At 35.8% G+C, this 19,763-nt stretch overlaps 1 protein-coding gene across 3 annotated transcripts in view; it reads left to right on the top strand.

Annotated features, from left to right (window-relative positions):
• LAMA2 (laminin subunit alpha 2) overlaps window positions 1-19,763 on the top strand; it is a 452,538-nt gene that overhangs the window by 120,207 nt on the left and 312,568 nt on the right. For all 3 annotated transcript variants that reach the window (XM_023759137.1, XM_014461101.2, XM_014461100.2), the window contains exon 3: window positions 1,118-1,230. In XM_023759137.1, the coding sequence (XP_023614905.1) occupies window positions 1,118-1,230 (113 nt within the window). The remainder of the gene's footprint in view (window positions 1-1,117; window positions 1,231-19,763) is intronic.

Below are 19,763 nucleotides of genomic sequence, written 5' to 3'. Positions count from 1 at the left end.
TGGGACGTTAAGTACCTTCAATTAAGCCCTGCAGATAAAAATAGGAACATCCCACAATCTCCACTCCTGCCAGTCTGACCTGTGCACAAGCTGGGCCTCTTTAGAGGAGGAGGAAAGGAACAGACCTTGTGGGAAATGAGAGGCCCACAGTTCAGACAAGGACCAATGACCGAGAACCCAAATGGAAGGAGGGCTTTGGCCGCCCAGAGGCAATGGCGGCTGTGGTAAGATGCGGAGCTCAGTGGGAGGAGACGAGGAATCTGTAAGGAGGAGGGACTTGTCAGAGCAGACTGTGGGGGTAAGGGACCATCAATGATTGTCCACACCTTTGATTCATTGTCTATCCTCAGTCTCCCTTTTATTCTCACAATAGATCCTGTCCTCATATATCGGAGTAAAGGCCAGGGAAACCCATGGTTTGTTGGCAGGATGTAGTTTCGTGTGCAGTCCGCTTACTGCTTGCTTTTATTGTGTGCACTTCTCCACTGAGTTGGAATCGTGGGGACAGGCCAAAGCTGGCTGGGAGGTTTGGAGGATCTTTCATTATACTCTTAAATAGTAGTGGAAAGTTGGCAAGTGAAGAACCGCATAAGATGGATTTGACAGCCTTTTATATTAAAACCAGACACATATTGGATTGCACGAGTCTCAGTAATGAATGTGTCAGAAGGACAAATCTTCAAGTACCTTTAAGCCACTGTTCAGAATTTTGTGTTTCTGTTAACAAAGTTGATGGCATACTAGAGCCACTTCAAACAGTGGAGGTTTTGTTTCTTTGAAGGATTGACACATCAATTAGATTTCAATATTAGGTGTTTACACTTAACTTCTGTAGTTATTATTAAATTTGCCCATTTGAATTGATGGCCAGCTTCTTATTTTATAGCCTCAGAATGTAGCCATTTCACACTGCTTTGTAGAGTGCTATGAAAAAGTTGATGGTAAATAAATTCTGTTGAAGATATATGAATCTTTCTCTCTTTATGTCATTTTAATGTTTGATAGTCACATGAGGATGTTTTAACTTAGTTTTTACTTTTTTCTTTAAAGAAACAGCTATACATTTTTTTAATACGATCTTTTCTCCTCCTTTCACATGCTGCTGCTGATTCAATAGAGAGACACCCAATTACAAATGCTATTGATGGAAAGAACACTTGGTGGCAGAGTCCCAGTATTAAGAATGGAATTGAATACCATTATGTGACCATTACACTGGATTTACAACAGGTACAGTGCCTCCTTTTTTTTTTAATTCCCTATGCTGTACTCTACATCCCCATGACTATTTTCAACTAATAATTTGTGCTTCTTAATCCCCTCACCTTTTTTCCTAAGCTAGGTGTAGTGCTTCTTCTTCGTCTTCTTTTTCTTAATCATTTTCCACTTTGAAACTGTACCTTGGATTTGCTTTTAGGGTTATAGTAGTTCTTTGGTGAGGAAATACTCTTTTTTGTCATCCTCCATTATTTTCTTGACAGACTTAACAAAGCGGCCTATTCATTTAGTATGCTGTTGTTTTAAAATTTGGGCATGTTTTTCTGAAGCACAACTAAAATGAATTCACAGAAAGAGTTTAGCACTGAATAAAGAGCTGATTCTGTTCTGACTAATGAGAGTTAATGATGAAAATATGGATCAACAACATTTTACAGCAGTGTCGAGATGACTGCCGTGGAAGATGGTTCTTGAAATCAGGAAATAAATTAGAGAACTGTTTATTTAAAAACAGAAATAGCCAAACAAAGAAAGAGATCTATTCAAAATCTGTGGGGGAAAGGATCTGTTAACATTTTCATATCATGCAAATTCTGTTATGGAAAGTCTGAACAGCACAGCCTAAAATAGATGGCATGTGGGCAGTTTTTCACAACTATCCGATGGCTTCCACACATAAATCACAGCTGCATTTCATTATGTAGGTGTGATATTGTGTATTCTCCCATTTTATTCTTCCAGTGGTCAACTGTGGCTGCCGAGAGGGATGAATTAAACCACTTAGATATTGGAAATACCAGAATACAGCAAAAATATATTAAATTTCAATGAGTGGCAATATTCTTTATTAAAGAATCTTTAAATAAAAGGTGAATGGCTCCAAACAATGAGATTTAGTTTGGAAGCTCCCACTATGAGTTTCAGTTTATTCTTTAAACTTGCAAATGTTGATTGTATAATTTTCAAATTGAGGTAACAGATTATAATAAAACTGTACAGAAAAAAAGATCATAACATCCTTATTAGCCAGATTGTGTGTAAATATTAAAAGTAATATATTCCCTGTCAAAATACCTCAGTTTTGTTTATTTCTACAAATATTTTAAAGTGGCTTTTCAGCCAGTTTGCTGTTAGAAGGCCGTGTAGATTAATCTCAAATTGGCTGAAACAATGAAGAAGCGTTGTCCTTGTAATGTAGTGCAACCAAGGAAATCAGGCTCAAATACTAATGAGCAGTTCCTCTCTGCATTGGGTCATTATGATTATATTAATTTAATAAGTCAAGTTAGGAAACAAAGATAAATAATCTTCAAGATACAGAGTAAATATTTAATTTAGCTTTCTGTCTTCATACTGTTTACTATTTCTGTGCTAAAATCTTGCAATATGGGATGGAATATGTCATTTTCTCCATCATACTATTTAAATAAATTTTTCATTTTTGCTTTATCATCATCCTCACTGCCACTTATCTTAATGAATTCATTTCAGATGATCAGCTTTTCCATCATCAATATTGAGTATAATTTGTTAATAAAAATAAAATAGAAAAATCAAGAAGTAAAGTAAGAAAGTAAAGATATTTTCCTGTGATGTTAGAATATATTCAAGAAAATGAAACCATATAGATGTCACTCTAAGATTACAATTTGCTTAATTTTATGCTAGTACACATAACTGAGATTTCACAGATCAATAATAACATCCCGATGTCATGATTGACATACCTCTAAGTGGCTCTGTCACCTTTTTACATACGTATCTAGTTAAAGATACTGAGACACAGAGAAGATACCAACTAGGTATGTGTCTTAGCCCGTTTGGGCTGCTGTAACAAAATACTGCAGCCTGGTGGCTTATAAACAACAGAAATTGATGTCTCACTTCTGGAGGCTGGAAGTCTGAGACTTCTCTTTGAAGCCTCACATCACAGAGGGTCTCTTTGTGAGGGTAATCCCAATTATGAGAGAGAGCTATGACTTCCTAACTTAATCACACCCCCAAAGGCTCTACTTCCGGATACCATCACCTTGGGGATTAAAATGTCAGTATATGGCCCCGACCGGTTTGGCTCAGTGGCTAGAGCGTCGGCCTGTGGACTGAGAGGTCCCAGGTTCGATTCCGGTCAAGAGCATGTACCTTGGTTGTGGGCACATCCCCAGTAGGAGGTGTGCAGGAGGCAGCTGATCGATGTTTCTCTTTCATCGATGTTTCTTTGTCCTTCTCCCTTCCTCTCTGTAAAATATCAATAAAATATATTTTAAAAAAGTCAGTATATGAATTTTTGGGGGACATACATATTCAGATCTTAGTAGTGTATCACTCTATTTGGTAGTATGATATAGAGTAGCCTATATGTGTTATTTTTGGTAAGAGAACCTCATAGGGCTTACTAATTCATCCCTGAAATAATTCCCATTTCTTACACTGCCTTTTGATATGTCAGAAAGTTCTTTGTAAAAGCTGTGGGTTTTTTGTTGTTGTTGTTGTTCACATCATTGCCTTCACTGACAGTCAATAACAGTATTTTTCACCTTGTTTAAGAAGAGACTCTGTTCCTCAGTGATGCTTTATCTAAGATTATCTTTTCCTTCTCAACTCAAGTAGTATTTAATACTTTGGGCCACATTTTCACTTATGGTCAGACTCTCAGAGTACACTCTGGTTTATTTTTTAAATTATGGTAAAATCTACATAACAATTGCCATCTTAACAACCATTTATAGTTCAGTGAATTAATGCATTCACATTGTTGTGCTACCTTCTTAACCTCCTGAACTCTTCTTAGCTTACCAAACTGAAACTGTACCCATTTAATAGTAACTCCCCATTCTCTCCCCTCCTCTCAGCCCCTGGACACCACCATTATACCTCTGTCTCTATGAATTTGACTATTCTAGGCACCTCATCTAAGTAAAACCATACAATATTTGTCTTTTTGTGTCTGGCTTATTTCACTTAACATAATGTCTCAAGGTCCATCCATGTTCGTAGCATGTGTCAGAAGGTTTTTGTGTTTTTTTTCCTTTTTAAGGCTGAATAATATTTCATTATATGTATATACCATATTTTGTTTATCTATCCAATCATTTTCTATAGACACTTGGGTTGTTTCTAGCTATTATGAATAATGCTTCTATGTACTTAGGTGTACGAATATCTGTTTGAATCTCTGTTATTTCTCTTTGGGTATATACCCAGAACTGAATTGCTGGATCAAAAGTTAATATATCCTATACAATAAAGGCTAATATGCAAATAGACTAAACGGTGGAACAACTGAACAACTGGTCACTATGATGTGTGCTGACCACCAGGGGGCATGCGAGGAACATGGTGGGCGTCGGCCATGGCAGAATGGTGGAGCAGGTGAGCGGGGGCACCAGACTAAGACGGGGTGCTGGTCGTGGTAATCGGGGCGAGCCTATGGTGGTTACTGAAAATTCTTTGCTCCCGTGCTGCGGTCCCACCTGGTGCTCTCACTTGCTACCAGCGCCGGCCCCGCTTGCACCTGCTGCCGATGCCACCTCTCGCACCCACTGCCGGCTCTTGGCGCTGGCTCTGCTAGCTCGCTGCTGATTGCCCCTCAGGGCTTCTCCACCTCTCCCTGCTCCTGAGGGGCAATCGGGGCCAGCAGCCACCTCTCATACCCGCTGCCGGTGCCGGCCCTGCTTGCAGCCACTGCCGGTGCTGGAGCTGCCACTTGCACCCGCTGCCAGTGCCTGGCACTGATGCCGATCGCTCGACGTTGTCAGCAGGTGCAAGCGGCAGCTGCCGGCCCAATCGCCCCTGAGGGCTTCGCCACCTCCCTCTGCTCCTGAAGGGTGATTGGGGCAGCAGCCACCGCTCACACCCACTGCTGGTGTTGGCAGCAATCACTCTGTGCCGGCAGTGGCTGCAAGCAGGGCCGGTGCTGTCAGCGTGTGGGAGTGGTGGCTGCAGGAGCAGGGCTGCAGGCAGAAAGGGGGTCGGGGGCCATGGTAAGAGGGACTGAGACCTGCCCCTGTGCCTACTGCAGCCTCGCGACCCGCAGTTTCTTTCAAGGTGCACGAATTTGTGCACTGGGCCCCTAGTATATTTATAAATGTATTTGAGGAAGCACCATAGTTTTCTATAGCAGCTACACCATTTTACATTCCCACCAACAGTGCACAGAATTTCCAATTCTTGCATACCCTCGCCAACACTGGTTATTTTCTGTGTTGTTATTGTTGATAATTGCAATCCCAATGGGTGTGAGGTGTTAATGATTCAGATTTTCTTTCATGATTTTCACATCTTTCTTGAGATAATTTGGGGTGAAACATTCTGAGAGATATATAATAACTTTTAGACCATATGCTATTGGAAAGAATAGCAATGAAGAATGCCTATATAAAAATCTGAGAATCTTGAAACATGACAGATACAAGCATTACATTATATGAAGTTAAATCCTGGACAATTTTGCTCAGCTTGTTAAAATGTGTCATCAACAAAAAAGCCATGATATGTAATCAGGTAGGGAATGAACTGCTTTATTTATATAAATTATGTTTTTATAATATAAATATATGTTGAATACTAGTGTTAAGAAATTCAATAGTCATTTTTGTCTCTAGGGAGTTACTAATGACACTTTTTGAAACTTATTTTGTACTAGGTACTGGGCAAAATGTTTTACATGATTTATCATATGGCATTTTCAACTCTCTTAGAAAGATATTATAACAGATGAGAACATTTTGCTTCAGAGAGATTTAGTAACCTGCTTAAAATTTGCAATTGGCAAGCAATAGAACCAAAGTCAAAACCCAGTTCTTTTTTTAATTTTTATTTTAGAGCCTGCCCTGTATTCCAAATAGATATTCATGCAACTTAATTCCTTACCTGAATGTTAGAGTACTTAAGAGTATCAGTGCTTCTTTGCTCTATAAAATATATGTTGGCATCTATACATGCTAATAATTGTGCTAATGTCACTAAAAATTAGAATGGATTAATATAAAAAGCATTAAATTAAAAACCCTACCTTGAAGTTAAAATTAGGACTTATCAAATATATTACTAACCTCTAATATATATGTATAGAAATAATTTGAAATACCAACTTGACTATTTAAATGTCTTCTCAAAATGTCTTGGAGAGAGTTATTGCTTTATTAAATGCTAATCATCAGTCAATTTAAGTACTTTGTTTTAATAAATCATGCAGTTTGTGGGCTTTTGATAAGAAAAATTTTTGGACAGTTACAACTGCAATTGACTAAACACCATGCTAGAAGATTTGACAAAGATTATTATTGATCCAAACTGGTCAAAAGGATTTTCAGAGTGTAAATCCTTATTTCTTCATTTTTAGTGTGGTTAATTGATTTAACTTTTCTCTTGTAATCACAATGAAAATCCTGCCTGAATATTTACATATCAACAAAGCTTTTAAAGTCCTGTTTACTCATAAATATTAAATAGAATTTCGTACTCTAAATTTTATAACAGAAGCATTTCTGAAGACATAGAAAATAAACATATTTTTTAACACTAAAATTATGTCTTTTAAATAGCATTGACAAATACAGATTCATAATGAAGGTTAGGGTGTTAAACAACTTGTTAGAACAAATGGTTTATTGTAAACTTGTTTAGTCTCTATGTTAAATATCTACATTTTTTTAAAGTTTTATATCATAGTCAAATATATCTAAAAATAGTGAGAAATTTGATAAAATAAGAGTTTATATTTGAAATGAAATTAGCACTGATGATTAGGTTAAAAGTCACAATTTCATATTTTGCTATTTATTTATTTCTTTTAATTTTTATTTTTTAAAATTCTTTACTATTTTTCCATTTAAATATAGAAATATATAAAAGTTCTTGGTAATTCCTTTACAAACTTTTATTACTTTTCCAGCATCTATGTGGATACTGGTTATTGGCAGATAATAGGTGCCCAATAAATAGCTATTGAATAAATGGAGATCTTTGCGGAATCTTCCTGTCTCTGATCTTTCTTTTTGGTGCTATTATAGCATTACTTTGTAATATTATCTCCCTCCTCTGCAATGTATTATATAAATGATTCCTTGCTCAGAATAGTATAAATTGCTAATCCAACCCTTTAGACTTAAATCACCTTTTTAGTAATATAAGTTTTTAAAACATCCAATAAAGTTAAAATGTAATGTGTAGCTTCTCCTTTAGGAGCCCACTTTCAAGTTTCCAAAAGGGTTCAGTTTCAATGAAAAGCACCTTTATCTATTGATTACATAATGTGGAGATTCTGTTTTAGCAATTCACTTAAAGAAGATATTTAATCTAAGCGATAAGAAATAGACTCTTGTTTGCAGTCCTTTTAAATCTGGCTATATTGTCAGGTTTTTTGTTGTTGTTGTTTTAGAATAATCTTTATCTCCTGTCTGTAGACTGAATGTATTGACCAGCTTTAATTTTCTTGATTATCGTTAAAACTTCTAATTGTAAAATAATTCATGGATTACATGTTGACATAAAAGTACATTTTATTAAACATTGTATTATTTATCTCTTTAAAATCATTACATTCTACTATTTCCAGTATGACTTTAAATGAGTACTTTTAAATTTTATTCTTGAAACATTTAGTTTTTCCATGGGTACTTTCTTATTGGTTGTTTTTCCCATATTCATCTTGACATTTTTACCTGGGTTAAATAGCAAGTTCAGCTGTATTTATGGATTTTTTTTTTGTGGACTCACGTTTTGCTATAGATTCTACTTTATCTTATAAAAGTTCACAGCATTAACATTTGGGTTTATTGCAGTTCTCTTCAACATACACATACATGCACACACAAATACCCATGCATTTTAAATTGTAGTATACTCTAAACAAAGTTTTATGTTCTTTTTAACTTTATGTTTGGGATCATCATAACTTTATGATGGAAGTGTATTATTATTTTATTTTCCACATGGAAAAATGAGGCACAGAAAGGATATGAAACTTTCTAAAGTGGCAGGCGCCATTTAATATTACACACTGCATTTGTCCCTCAACCAACATACTTGCACATCTAATGGAAAATTGCAAATCTTAGAGCTTAAAATAGAAGTCCTGATTATTTACCTCCCCCAAAATGGAACTTCTCAGTAATAGCACCGCTCTTAATCCAGTTGTCAGTCAAAACAATGAAAAGAAACAAAAACCTTGGAAATTATCCTTGATTATTCGTTTCCCTGCATGCCCCTTATCCAAGTTCTGCAAACTGGACCTACAAAATATATCCCGAATCTGACACTATTACCTGCACCACTACCACTTAATCTAAGACACCATTATCTCTCATCAGGCTACAGAAGAGTCCCTGACTAGTCTCTCTGTTTCACATCCCTCTTTATGGCCTCCTCACCAAAGAGCAGCCATAGCAATCTTTTAAAAATATATATTGAATCTCACACCCTCTTCACTCAAAATCCTCCAATGGCCTCCTAACATGCACAGACGAAATCCGTCCTCCTTGCTACGCCCTGTACAGCCTGCATGGCCTGGCCCTTGTGTGCTTCTCCAACAGCGTAGCTGCTACTATTTCATTCTAGACATTGACCTTCTTGGGATGAATCGAGGCTGTTTACACTTACTATTCCCTCTACCTTAAATGCTCCTTCCCAAGATCTTGACATATCATTCCTCATGTAAGTGAGGTCTCTGCTCACATGTCACCTCAGAAATTCCTTTCTTGGTCACCATCTATTTTAGAAACTTCTACCTAAAATTGCACTATTTATTCATTTACCTTGTTTGTTGCAATGGGAGACCTGGAAAGTGTTTAACAACTGGCTCACCAGAGGGTAAAACAAAACAAAACACCCTGATTTGTAGTGTTAGCCAGTTTTCAGGGTGTAAATATTCCCATAAGGGCTGATTTTAAGTTACCAACATGATATCATTCAAAACAGAATTGGGAAGAGATACACCCAGTTGGCTTTTTGAAAGCCAGGGCAAGCTGGTTCCAGCACACCACTGGTGTATTGCCTATTTTGCTAAAATATAATCCCCATGAGAGAGCCACTTTCTTACCGTCACTGTTGTATTTCAACACCTCGTTTAAAGGCTGGCAAAATAAATAATGCATTGCTCAATCATATTTGTAGAATAAATGAATCAGTGAACTAACCAATATATTACTCAGTGGGATTTAAATATATATACAGAAGTGCAGAATATTAGAATCTGTATTAGGAATGATGGAAAACACAAAGGTAAGAGTAGTACTAGCAAGCAAATTTGACCAAAGGTATAACTGTCCTTCCCACCCTTCTTAATCCTGGAGCTGCCCCAGTCCCTATATACATATTCCCTTTTAAACCTTCCTAAAAAGATTATTAAGAATGTGGACATTTAAATGTATTTTGCTCCTGTTTCAATAATTTCATGTATGCTCAGGCTGCAAAAATTGATCTGAAGTTAGTCTAGAGTTCTGTGTACTTAAAGCATTTGATGCATGTCTACATTATTAATGTCAAGAATATCTACAATTTAAATTATTCCTTTTTTGGTTTTCATTATAATAATAAAGTTTATGACCTCGACACAAAAAGGACTACACCAAGCTGCCATTCTGCATTTCCATCTGTGATGATACTCGATAGTATATTATGCTGAACAGGCAAAAACTCGAATGTCTCTTCCATACAAAATATATGTTAAATGTGCTTTCAACAAGTGTCTATACTTAGCATCTTCTGTTTATGGTCACTATTTGTGATACCATTCTGTACTGATTGCAGATAGGAAGCCTAGGGTAAGAAGAAGTTGAACCTCCATCTTTCATACCTTTTATAATGCTTTGCCAGTAGCTACAGTTATCTAACAACAATCCACAGTTTGTTTGTTTATATATTTATTTTTAATACTCACCCAAGGATATATTTTTATTGATTTTAGATAGAGAGAGAGAGAGAGAGAGAGAGAAAGAGAGAGAGAGAGGAGAGAGAGAGAGAGAGAGAGAGAGAGAGACACTGGGGATCAAACCAGTAACCTAGGTATGTGCCCTGACCTGGAATCAAACCCACAACCCTTTGGTGTACGGGATGATGCCCCAGCCAACTGAGCCACCTGGCCAGCACCCACAATATATTTAGATTGAACAGAATCTTGGCTTCCAAATGAAGCACTTTGATAGAGTGTTGTTTATGGTGTTCCTTTCTACAATATCCCTCAACATTACGTATAGTCAAATTGCATGGGTGTTTTGCTGCCATCCAGTCTCTGCTGTTTAGATGGATTCAATGTAGATTGCCATATTTTACTATTGATGACTATGCATCATTACTACTAGATGTTGAGTAATTGTAGCCAAACAACTTTTATGGATTATTATGTTTTATGCCGTGGGTATCACAAAGGAGATAGTGCTTGATACCATATTGCTGAAGTACTACTTCTCTTTCCTAAAAATATATTGTCCTTTAAATTTGAAATTTAGACATTGTGATTAAATGTTCTATTGATTTCAGAATCAGAATTCAATGGGAACATATTGTCATTCTTTAAATGGAAAGGTGTGTGAGATTTTTCCAGTCAAGGCTTTTATATAAATTAATTATGTTAGAGACTGATAGAATGTTCATTGCAGGACACTTGGTAATACAGAAAGTATCCAATACAATTTGCTATTTTTTCAGATAATTATAACCGTGACTTTTTGTGATGTTCATAACCTGTTTAATAGGAAGAATTTCAATATTAGAAATTGTTCTATGTAACTTTTAAAGTTGTTTTTTTCCCTCCTGCAGCCTGAGTCCTAGTTTTATTAGCCTTGATTTTTCTCTAGTGGTGAGGGTTAAAAAACAAAACAAAACAAAACACAAGATTTTTTTTCATTCAGGGACAACCAATTAGTCCTACGTGGAGAACTTTGGAAAGTCCGGGATCAGTCAGACCCATTCACAGGGCACTTGTTTGTGAAGGCCACATAGAGGGGACAGAGACACTAAAGTGTTCTGTGTGTGCTGCAGATCCTTCTGGGGCTTCCAAAATCTAGATCTTGGCCCCTCATAAATCATTTGACTTGACATCACCAAAATTATATTATGACTTGGTGGGTTTCTAGCAAAAAGAACCAGGAGAAATCTAGGCAGACTACCAAGAGGGAAGAATTTTCAGGGTGGTTATTGTAAGAACTTTATCACATCTCCTCTTAAAATAGTAGCCTTTCAAAATAGTCATCATAACTAGTTGGCACTCGATCCTTAGGAAGTGTTTATATAGTTATATGAGTGTTGTCTACTATTCTTATTTTTAAATTGTAGCCAGAATGACATCAGGTTCTGAAGCTTTCTCATTGTTCATTTCATTTACACTCCTCACACTTCACTGTCAAGTGAGGTCACCTCTTTAAAATGTAGGGTAAAGGCCAGCTTGACAAACCTTGGCACAATGCTCTCTTTTGCAAATGTTCGTTTCAGAGGGAGAATATGTGATTTAGACATATTTGGGATTGTTATCTCGGTAGAATTTCCCCTCGGTCTATGATGAGGCATGTGTCACCTGTACTTATCAATGTTGTATGGTGGTTAGGTAGGTTCACCCTTTAGGCACTTGTAGAACACCTCATGGAGATAGATTGACTCAGTAAAAGAAGCAATAGACATGAGTCTACAGGGGCTAAGCTGGGCTGTTGAGGACAGATCAGGGGCTAAGCTGGGTGTTGAGGACAGATCATTGTGGATGTCACTTATTCACAGGATTGCCAGGAGTCAGAAATCTCTGGAATGACTTAAGAAACCTCAAGGTGATTATTGAGGTTTCTTAAGTCATTCCAGAGTTGGCATTCTATTTTTGATCACCTATTCAATTAAATTTTAAAAAATTAATTGAGAATCTATTATGTGTTAAGACATTAAAAGATGTTTATAGAGTATTCTATAGTTTCTACTGCTAGCAACTTATAACTAAGTTGATGGTAAAACAGGAAAAATTGCTTCTTTACAAAGCAAAATTAAATTGTCATAGAGATGTTCAGTTGTTTTCAATGTAAAATGGTATATAAGAATGTGATTAGGTTAGAAATTAAGATGTGCGAAATAACTGTATAAAGAAGTTTGTTGAAGTATTCATAGACACAAAAGGTATTATTATGCAAAAAGCAAAATTAGACAAAACTGGATCTTATAATTTTGCTCTCTAATTCACTAGTCATGTGAAGTGGAACAAGGTACCTTGTGTATTATGTTCCATTGTAGCCACAACAGATTACCACAAATTTAGTGGCTTAGAAAAACACAAATTTGTTATCTTACAGTTTAATAGGTTAGAATTCTGACATGAGCCTTACTGGGCTAAAATTCAGGTGTGGACATGGTTGAATTCCCTCTGGAGGCTATAGAATTCATTTCCTTGATTTTTCTAGCTTCTACAGGCTGCCTGCATTCCTTGCCTCATAGCCCCCCTTCAAAGCCAAAAATGTACTTCTCATGTTCCATCACTCTGACATTCTCTTTTGCTTCCCTCTTCTATGTATAAGGATGTCTCTGTTTACATTGGGCCCACTGGCATCATCCAGCATTATCTTCCTAACTCTAGGTCTTTACCTAAATCGTATCTGCAGTCCCCTTTGCCATAAAAGGTAACATATTCACAGGTTCCAAGGATTAAGATCTGGTCTTAATCTTAGAGAGGCCATTATTCTTTCTGCCACACCTACCCTCTTTCATTTCAATTTTCTAATCAGTTCCTTTCAATTTTCTAATCAGTTCCTACTTCTGTCATAGTTTTTGTTAGCAGAAATAAACCTCTTAATGCTGAACTGCCTGGTTAAAACTAGGCACTACATAAAATGCGTCTTTCCCTATGGAAAAGATTACCAGGAAATAAAACATTGAACACATCAGAGCACTCCTGCTGCTTCCACACCTTCCTCTGCCATTGTTTACTTTCCATTTTAGGCAAAAGCTGTATTAAGAAAACATGTTTTTCTTTTTTTAGAAAAATCCCTGAATTATAAATAATAAAATTTTTCAAAGGTAATTAGTTTCAGAAAAGGGGGGAGCAGCATAGTCAAAGGCTGTAGAGACTTCAAAGGAGATGGATGTAAAAATATGAATTTTCCAGCCATGTTACTTGTAATTCTGAAAGCAATTAGGGTGGTGTGTGGTGTGTGGGCTATAGGGGTGGTAAAGTAATAAACAATAGTGGGTACAAACTGTTTTTAAGAATGTCCCTAGAGAAGGACAAGAAAGTGGGGCAATATATAAACATGGAAATAGCTGATGCTATTTCATTTGTAGTAGCTAAAATTGAATAAATGTTAAGTGACTCTAATCTGTTGAAAGAATTCATGAACCAAGATCACAAAGTTTCATTCTGTCTTTGATTTGCTATTCTACACTGTTAACATTATATGTCTGACTCTTCCCATCACCACAAATCTTTGCTATTATTCCCCAAATGCTTTGAACTAGAGTGATTCATTCATGTCTGCAATGTCATAAATTGGAGAACGTGTAGGTTCTTACCCTGGTAACTATAGAAGCACAAAAACAAAGGCAATGCCAGGCATTTCTCCAGGGTGAATACATTTCACAAGGCAAGCTTTAAACTGTCACATTTCTGATTGTCTGTGATTCACACCAATATTGTGCTCTGTGATGGCTTCATTGAAAGGATTGTCATGTTCTATGGGGGACTCAGCCTACCTGCTCATTTACCAGTAGCTGGCGTGAAAGCCATGCTGTGCCAATGGCTTGTTCACAGAAGGCAGGCCAATCTTTTGAACCGTAGATTGTTTCAAATGAGAGAGAAATAGGTGAGGCGAGAATAGATGTCAAGGGCAATGCTAAAGAGAAGGAAAATGCTTGTCTGAGTTTTACCTGCAGCTAACATTGTTAAAAATGATAGCCGCTTACTGAAGCATGGAGGACTAAATGCATTAATAAGCTCAGGGAGGACCTTATTCATACCAATTTGGATTCTATTCACTTGTATTACTAGTTTTCTTAAGACTGGACTAAAATTTTGATACCTTCTGGGCCAGCAATGCTCTTAAGATTTTATAGTTAATTTGAAAGAATTATTGAGACCTATTTCTTCAGCTCAGAACGCAGTGTGGTCACAGTATTAAGCAGCTTAAACCATTTATCAAGATAGTAAAGAAAAGGCATTAAATGTTTTTAAGAGCAAGCACTAAATTACCAGTAGTGGTAAAATCATTATATCAAAGAGATTTATTTGTTTACTGGTATTTAAATGAAATGTATTAGTGATCCCTTTATTCTGATTATGAAAATTTCACAATATACATATGGTATAGAGAGTACTATATATTCAATTGTACTCAACGTCCACCTGTACAAATTAACTCATGAACCTTCTTGTATCGATTCTACACTTACCCACACCTCCAGATAATTTGCAAGCAAATTCCATATATACTCCTTTTTCTTTAAATATTTCAGTGTGTATCTCTGAAGGATATGGCTCTTCTGTAAACAAAATCATTGTCACACCTAAAAATTAATACTATTACTACTACTTCTTTAGTACACAGAAAATATTCAGATTCATCCCATGTACTTCTAAATTGTTTCATAGTTTTCCAAATACCGTATTTTAATGGTTGATTGAATCAGGCTGCTCCTGAAGTCATATATTGCATTTATTTGATATAGCTCTTAAATCGCTCTTAATATATAATCTCATTACTTATTACTTTCTTGCAATTTGTTTTGAAGAAACCCTATTGTTTGTCCAATAGAGCTTTTCACATGCTGAATTTTATATCCCTGTGGTGTATCCTCTACTACTGTATTTTGTGTAAGTGATAGTTTCATTTAAGAGACTTGCTCTGATTTGGCACAACTACTTTATAGATGATGCTATGTGGCTCCGTTATCCTGAAGAAAATGTCCAGGTGTCTCTCTTTTGGAGATGTTAGTGGCCACAGGACCATCATTTGAGAGGTCCCCTTCATTGCAAACAGTGGCAACCTATAGAGCCGCAATTTTCTCCATATTGCTTTTTGTATTTAACAATAGAACCCTCCGCTCATTTCTCTTTCATCTCAGATTTCCTTGGCTATTCTTGCTTATTAATTCTTCCAAATCAACTTTATAATCAACTTGTCCAGCTCTAGGGGGAAATAAACTAATATTTTCTATGGAAAATGAAATTGCTTTATATCTATATATTAACTTAGGAGAGCTGAAAATTAATGTTATTTTTCAGAAATAGAAGTTGAGATTTTTTTCTTGTAGAGTAAGGTAGAGAAATCCTTCAAATACTTTCTCATGAGTAGTTAGGCAATGATTAAAACACTTGAAAAAATAATTTCACCAAATAATTGAACATTTTATCTTCCAAGGATTATCATTAGTCATCCAGTTAGATTATCGTTTCTTAGAAATTCTGGAGTGGTAGAGTAATTCATTTTCAAATGTATAAACTTCACATGAGTTTAATGTGAATATAAAAAAATCTGTTTTAATTGAGGCCAGAGTGTTTCTGTTTCTCTGGCAACATGAGAATCACTTACTCTAAAGTGAAATATCTCATTTGCTTACCTGCAACTTATTAAGTTCACACTCAGCAATTATAGTATACACTTGGGGAGGGGGTGGAGAATAAATGGACCACACGTTATACCTGGGTGACAAATACAGATCATTTCAGTATGTGACAGGTCTCATGTCAAAACTGAAGCAGATCAAGTTAATAAATAAATTCTGGAAGAAACTGTATTTCTGGATTCTCCATTACATTATTCTATGTTTTTTGAAGTAAGTGTAGATTTACAAAGGGCCATGAAACTCATCCAGAAAGTAATAATTAGATGTATTTCCACGTTATTTTTTTAAATTTAGATTCTCATTTAAACACTTGTTATTTTGGAGTTTGATATAAACTTAGCTTCCAAAATAGTATTATTAAAATCTGTACAGTGATCTCTTCAAAGAATTTTTAATATTATAATGAGCCATTTGGAATTATAATAAGCCCTTTAAGATTATAATGAGCCATTGCTCAGAAATGTTTGCTGGGAGAAAGAGCTTGCCTACATTCAGCCCACTTCTCAGCCCTGCTTCTGGTCAGACCTGCTGCTGTGAGGTCCTACTGGACTTCCCCCCAGGCAATGGCTACTTTGAGTACTTGTTAGGCCATGAACACTGCTCTTCCTTATTAGCCAACTCCCATGGACCTTCTAGAAAAATGCTGAACTCTCCTCATCCTCTTCTCTTTGTTAGTGGCTTCTGCTTTATTTCTTTATTCTCTCTTTGGAAGTCTCAGGTAAAAGAGCAGATAATCTGAATTACATCCATCAACTCAAACACACAGGAGTACACGCATTTCTATAAAGCTTCCCTGATTATTCCAATGGATACTGGGCTTGAAAACTACAATTTCTAGGATCCTTTCTGGTTCTGATATTGTATAACTCTCTTTACTTTCCCAAAGCCAATTTACCCTTATGGATAAATATGAGAATTTGATAAATGTACTTTTAGAACTAGGAATACAGATGAGCTTTCAAAGTATATTAGAGATGGCATGACAGCACATGGAAATGTTAAAATTCATATTATGGGCAAGAACAGGTGCTAGAATATTGCCAATCCTCTTTCAAAATGAAGCAGTTTTGTTATGTGGACTTGATATAGAAAATTCACAGCAGCCAACCATGTGGAGAAGGAGGCAGAGCTCAACAGTGGGCAGAATTAGATGGTCACATACTCTTTAAGAGATTAGGAAAGAAGAAATAGAAGAGATAATTCAAGTCTTATGTGAAGGATGAAGTGTCATTTTCCATATAGAGTGGCCTTCATCAATATTCTCATACGGATTCCATGGCTTTGTTACATCATTAAGGAGTCTTGCTTTGGCCTGGCTCTCTTAATTGTGTGCCAGTGACACTCAAAAGCCTCAGTAAAATCTCTAAATCACAATCTTTTTTGGTAACATTTTTCTAAATCTGCAATTCTTCTAAGGACAAAGAAATTAAGATAAAGTGGGATCCTTAGCGTCACAGCAGAGGATATTTTTTTTAAAATCTAGATCCAACAATACATGTGAGGGAAATTGGTTCTGGGTATCAGAACCAATTGGTTATAGGTGAGCTAAGATACTCAGCCCCTGTGCAGCAGACTGGCCAAAGCCTCTAGGATGCTCACTTAGGGCTGTGAGGTCTCCTCCTTTCACCCCAGCACTCTGCCAATATTTTACACTGTGCCATGATGTAAGAAACATTGGAAAGCATCACTCTATATGATGGTCATTGTATGTAACTAGCTACTTTGGGACTCAAGGATTCTTTAGAAAGACTCTGTTCTCCAATTCCACCCTAAAAGAGATTAGGTTGTTAATGTACTGCCTAGTATAGCAGGGACATCTAATTCAGTCCTGTATCAGTGAAGTAATTACATAATATTTTGTTAGGTGACATACGAATGGATTATGAAATAGAAAATTCACTTGGTTATGTATAAAATGTCAAACTTATTTCCAAAGTTATTTTGGATTTTTTTCTTCATGCGTCAGGTTTGTAAAAAGCGCCTTCCAACAGAGAAATACTTGGGAATTATAGGTTGATAACTAAGGTCCATCAAACCTAGCTGTTACAGTTTTGTACTTCTCATAATGAAGTGTTCTTTTTTCTTTCCTTGTTGCACCCCATACTGATTAGGGTTTTATTCATCTGGAAATATGACTTCATAACTACTGATTTTGAAGAGTTTTTATGCTGAAAACAGAAGGCATAGTTATAAAAGTAGCATAGATACCTAAAGAGAATTATTCTATTAGGGTCATTAAAATTGGAGTACTTAGAAAATCACTGTTAAAATTTTCACAGCCATTCTCTGACTCCTTCAAAGAATACTTCTATTCATTGTGATTTTCAATAATGCTGTCTATCACATTTTTAAAAGTTTATTCAAAATAATACATGCCAATTAGTTTAATTAATTTTGCATGGAATGTGAAAGAATCCATAGAAAATAAATGAAAGAGGGATATTGTTTTGAAGTGGGCCTCTTCTAATATTCTCTAAGGCAGTGGTTGCTTTTTCATGTCACTTAATGCTGACCATTATATTGAATTACAGAAGGAGTCTGTGGGGTTTCTACTATGACTTTATTTCATGGATTTTATCTATTATTCCAGAGCCTACACAGAAATTCCTAAGTCATATATATTTCCACATTGTAACTCAAGAGAATTTGGCCTCTTATACTGGCTTGCTGACCTGCTTTCTAAACAAAATTCTTTAGCCATAACCTCAGTGTATCTTTATTTCTCTTATTGCGTACATATGACCTCTAATTATGCTTTGCTATATTTTTACTTTAAAAAATCTCTACAATTTATTTTTCTATAAGGAAAGATACTAATATGCAATATTTATGTAGATTCTATTTTTCCAGAGAACACGCAGTGTTTTGTATTCATTATCACAGTATCTCTTCCAGGGTTTTGACTTTGGAAAAGACACATTTGGATAAAACAAAGGATAAAAGAGTTTAATTTTCTCGCTTCACAGAGGCATAATAGGACGAACACTATATATGTCCTATTTCCCACAAGTGACAAAACAGGCTAGTGCTGACTGGGATTGAATCTCAAACACACACACACACACACACACACACACACATAAAAAAAGGTGTTATGCTAATAAAAGTAAGAAGTAAGCCTATTACAGTGACTTTGATTATTCAATTAAATCTAATAAATATTGAATACCCACAGTTTCAAACAAATTATAATAAGGATTGTAGCATCTATGCCCTTTAGGAGCCCTTTAGTTATTTTGTATTCTTTATCATTTTAGTAATGTTGTCACAAATACTGCCAGAAATTAGGACCAGAGTGTTTTATATTTATAATAGAGACATCTCTCTGTGTTCTGTCAGATTAATCAATAGGTATGTTCTTCAGTGAATTTCTTTATAAAGAAATGTCATGTGAATGAGCTGTTGAATATGGAATGTCTAAAATATTTCCTTATGAATAACACCTTAAAAATGCATAAATAGCAAATATTTTGGATAATGGCTAATAAAGTATTTTCCATATTAGTCCTATTCTTATCTTTTTTCTGATATTTATTTGCTTTTATTTTCCTTTATTTTTAAATTAATCTTATTAAGAGCTAAGAGGTTTATGTTAATAAATAAATACAGCAGGATATTGGATGAAGAATAAAAGCTCCTCTCCTTCTCTCTTTGACTCATTCTCAAATCCCATAGGTAACAACCTTAATATATCAGGTATATCTTTCCCCAAAAGTCTAAGTGCATTTAAATACTTATCTGCACAAACATAGGTATGTGTATCTATCTGCAATTATATTTATCTGTATACCTTGTAAACATAGATTCATAGTATTTCCCACTTGGAGTGATATTTAATAAAACAGAACAGACCTAGCTGGTTTGGCTCAGTGGATAGAGCGTCAGCCTGTGGACTGTAGGGTCCCAGATTCCATTCCAGCCAAGGGCACACATGCTCAGGTTGTGGGCTTGATCCCAGTAAGGGGCGTGCATGAGGCAGCCAATCAATGATTCTCTCTCATCATTGATGTTTCTATCTC

Source organism: Myotis lucifugus, unplaced genomic scaffold (assembly GCF_000147115.1).
Source record: "Myotis lucifugus unplaced genomic scaffold, Myoluc2.0 scaffold_150, whole genome shotgun sequence".
In the NCBI taxonomy this organism is placed as follows: domain Eukaryota; kingdom Metazoa; phylum Chordata; class Mammalia; order Chiroptera; family Vespertilionidae; genus Myotis; species Myotis lucifugus.
The sequence above is the reverse complement of the archived record's forward strand: the minus strand, read 5'-3'. Positions and strand labels throughout refer to the sequence as shown.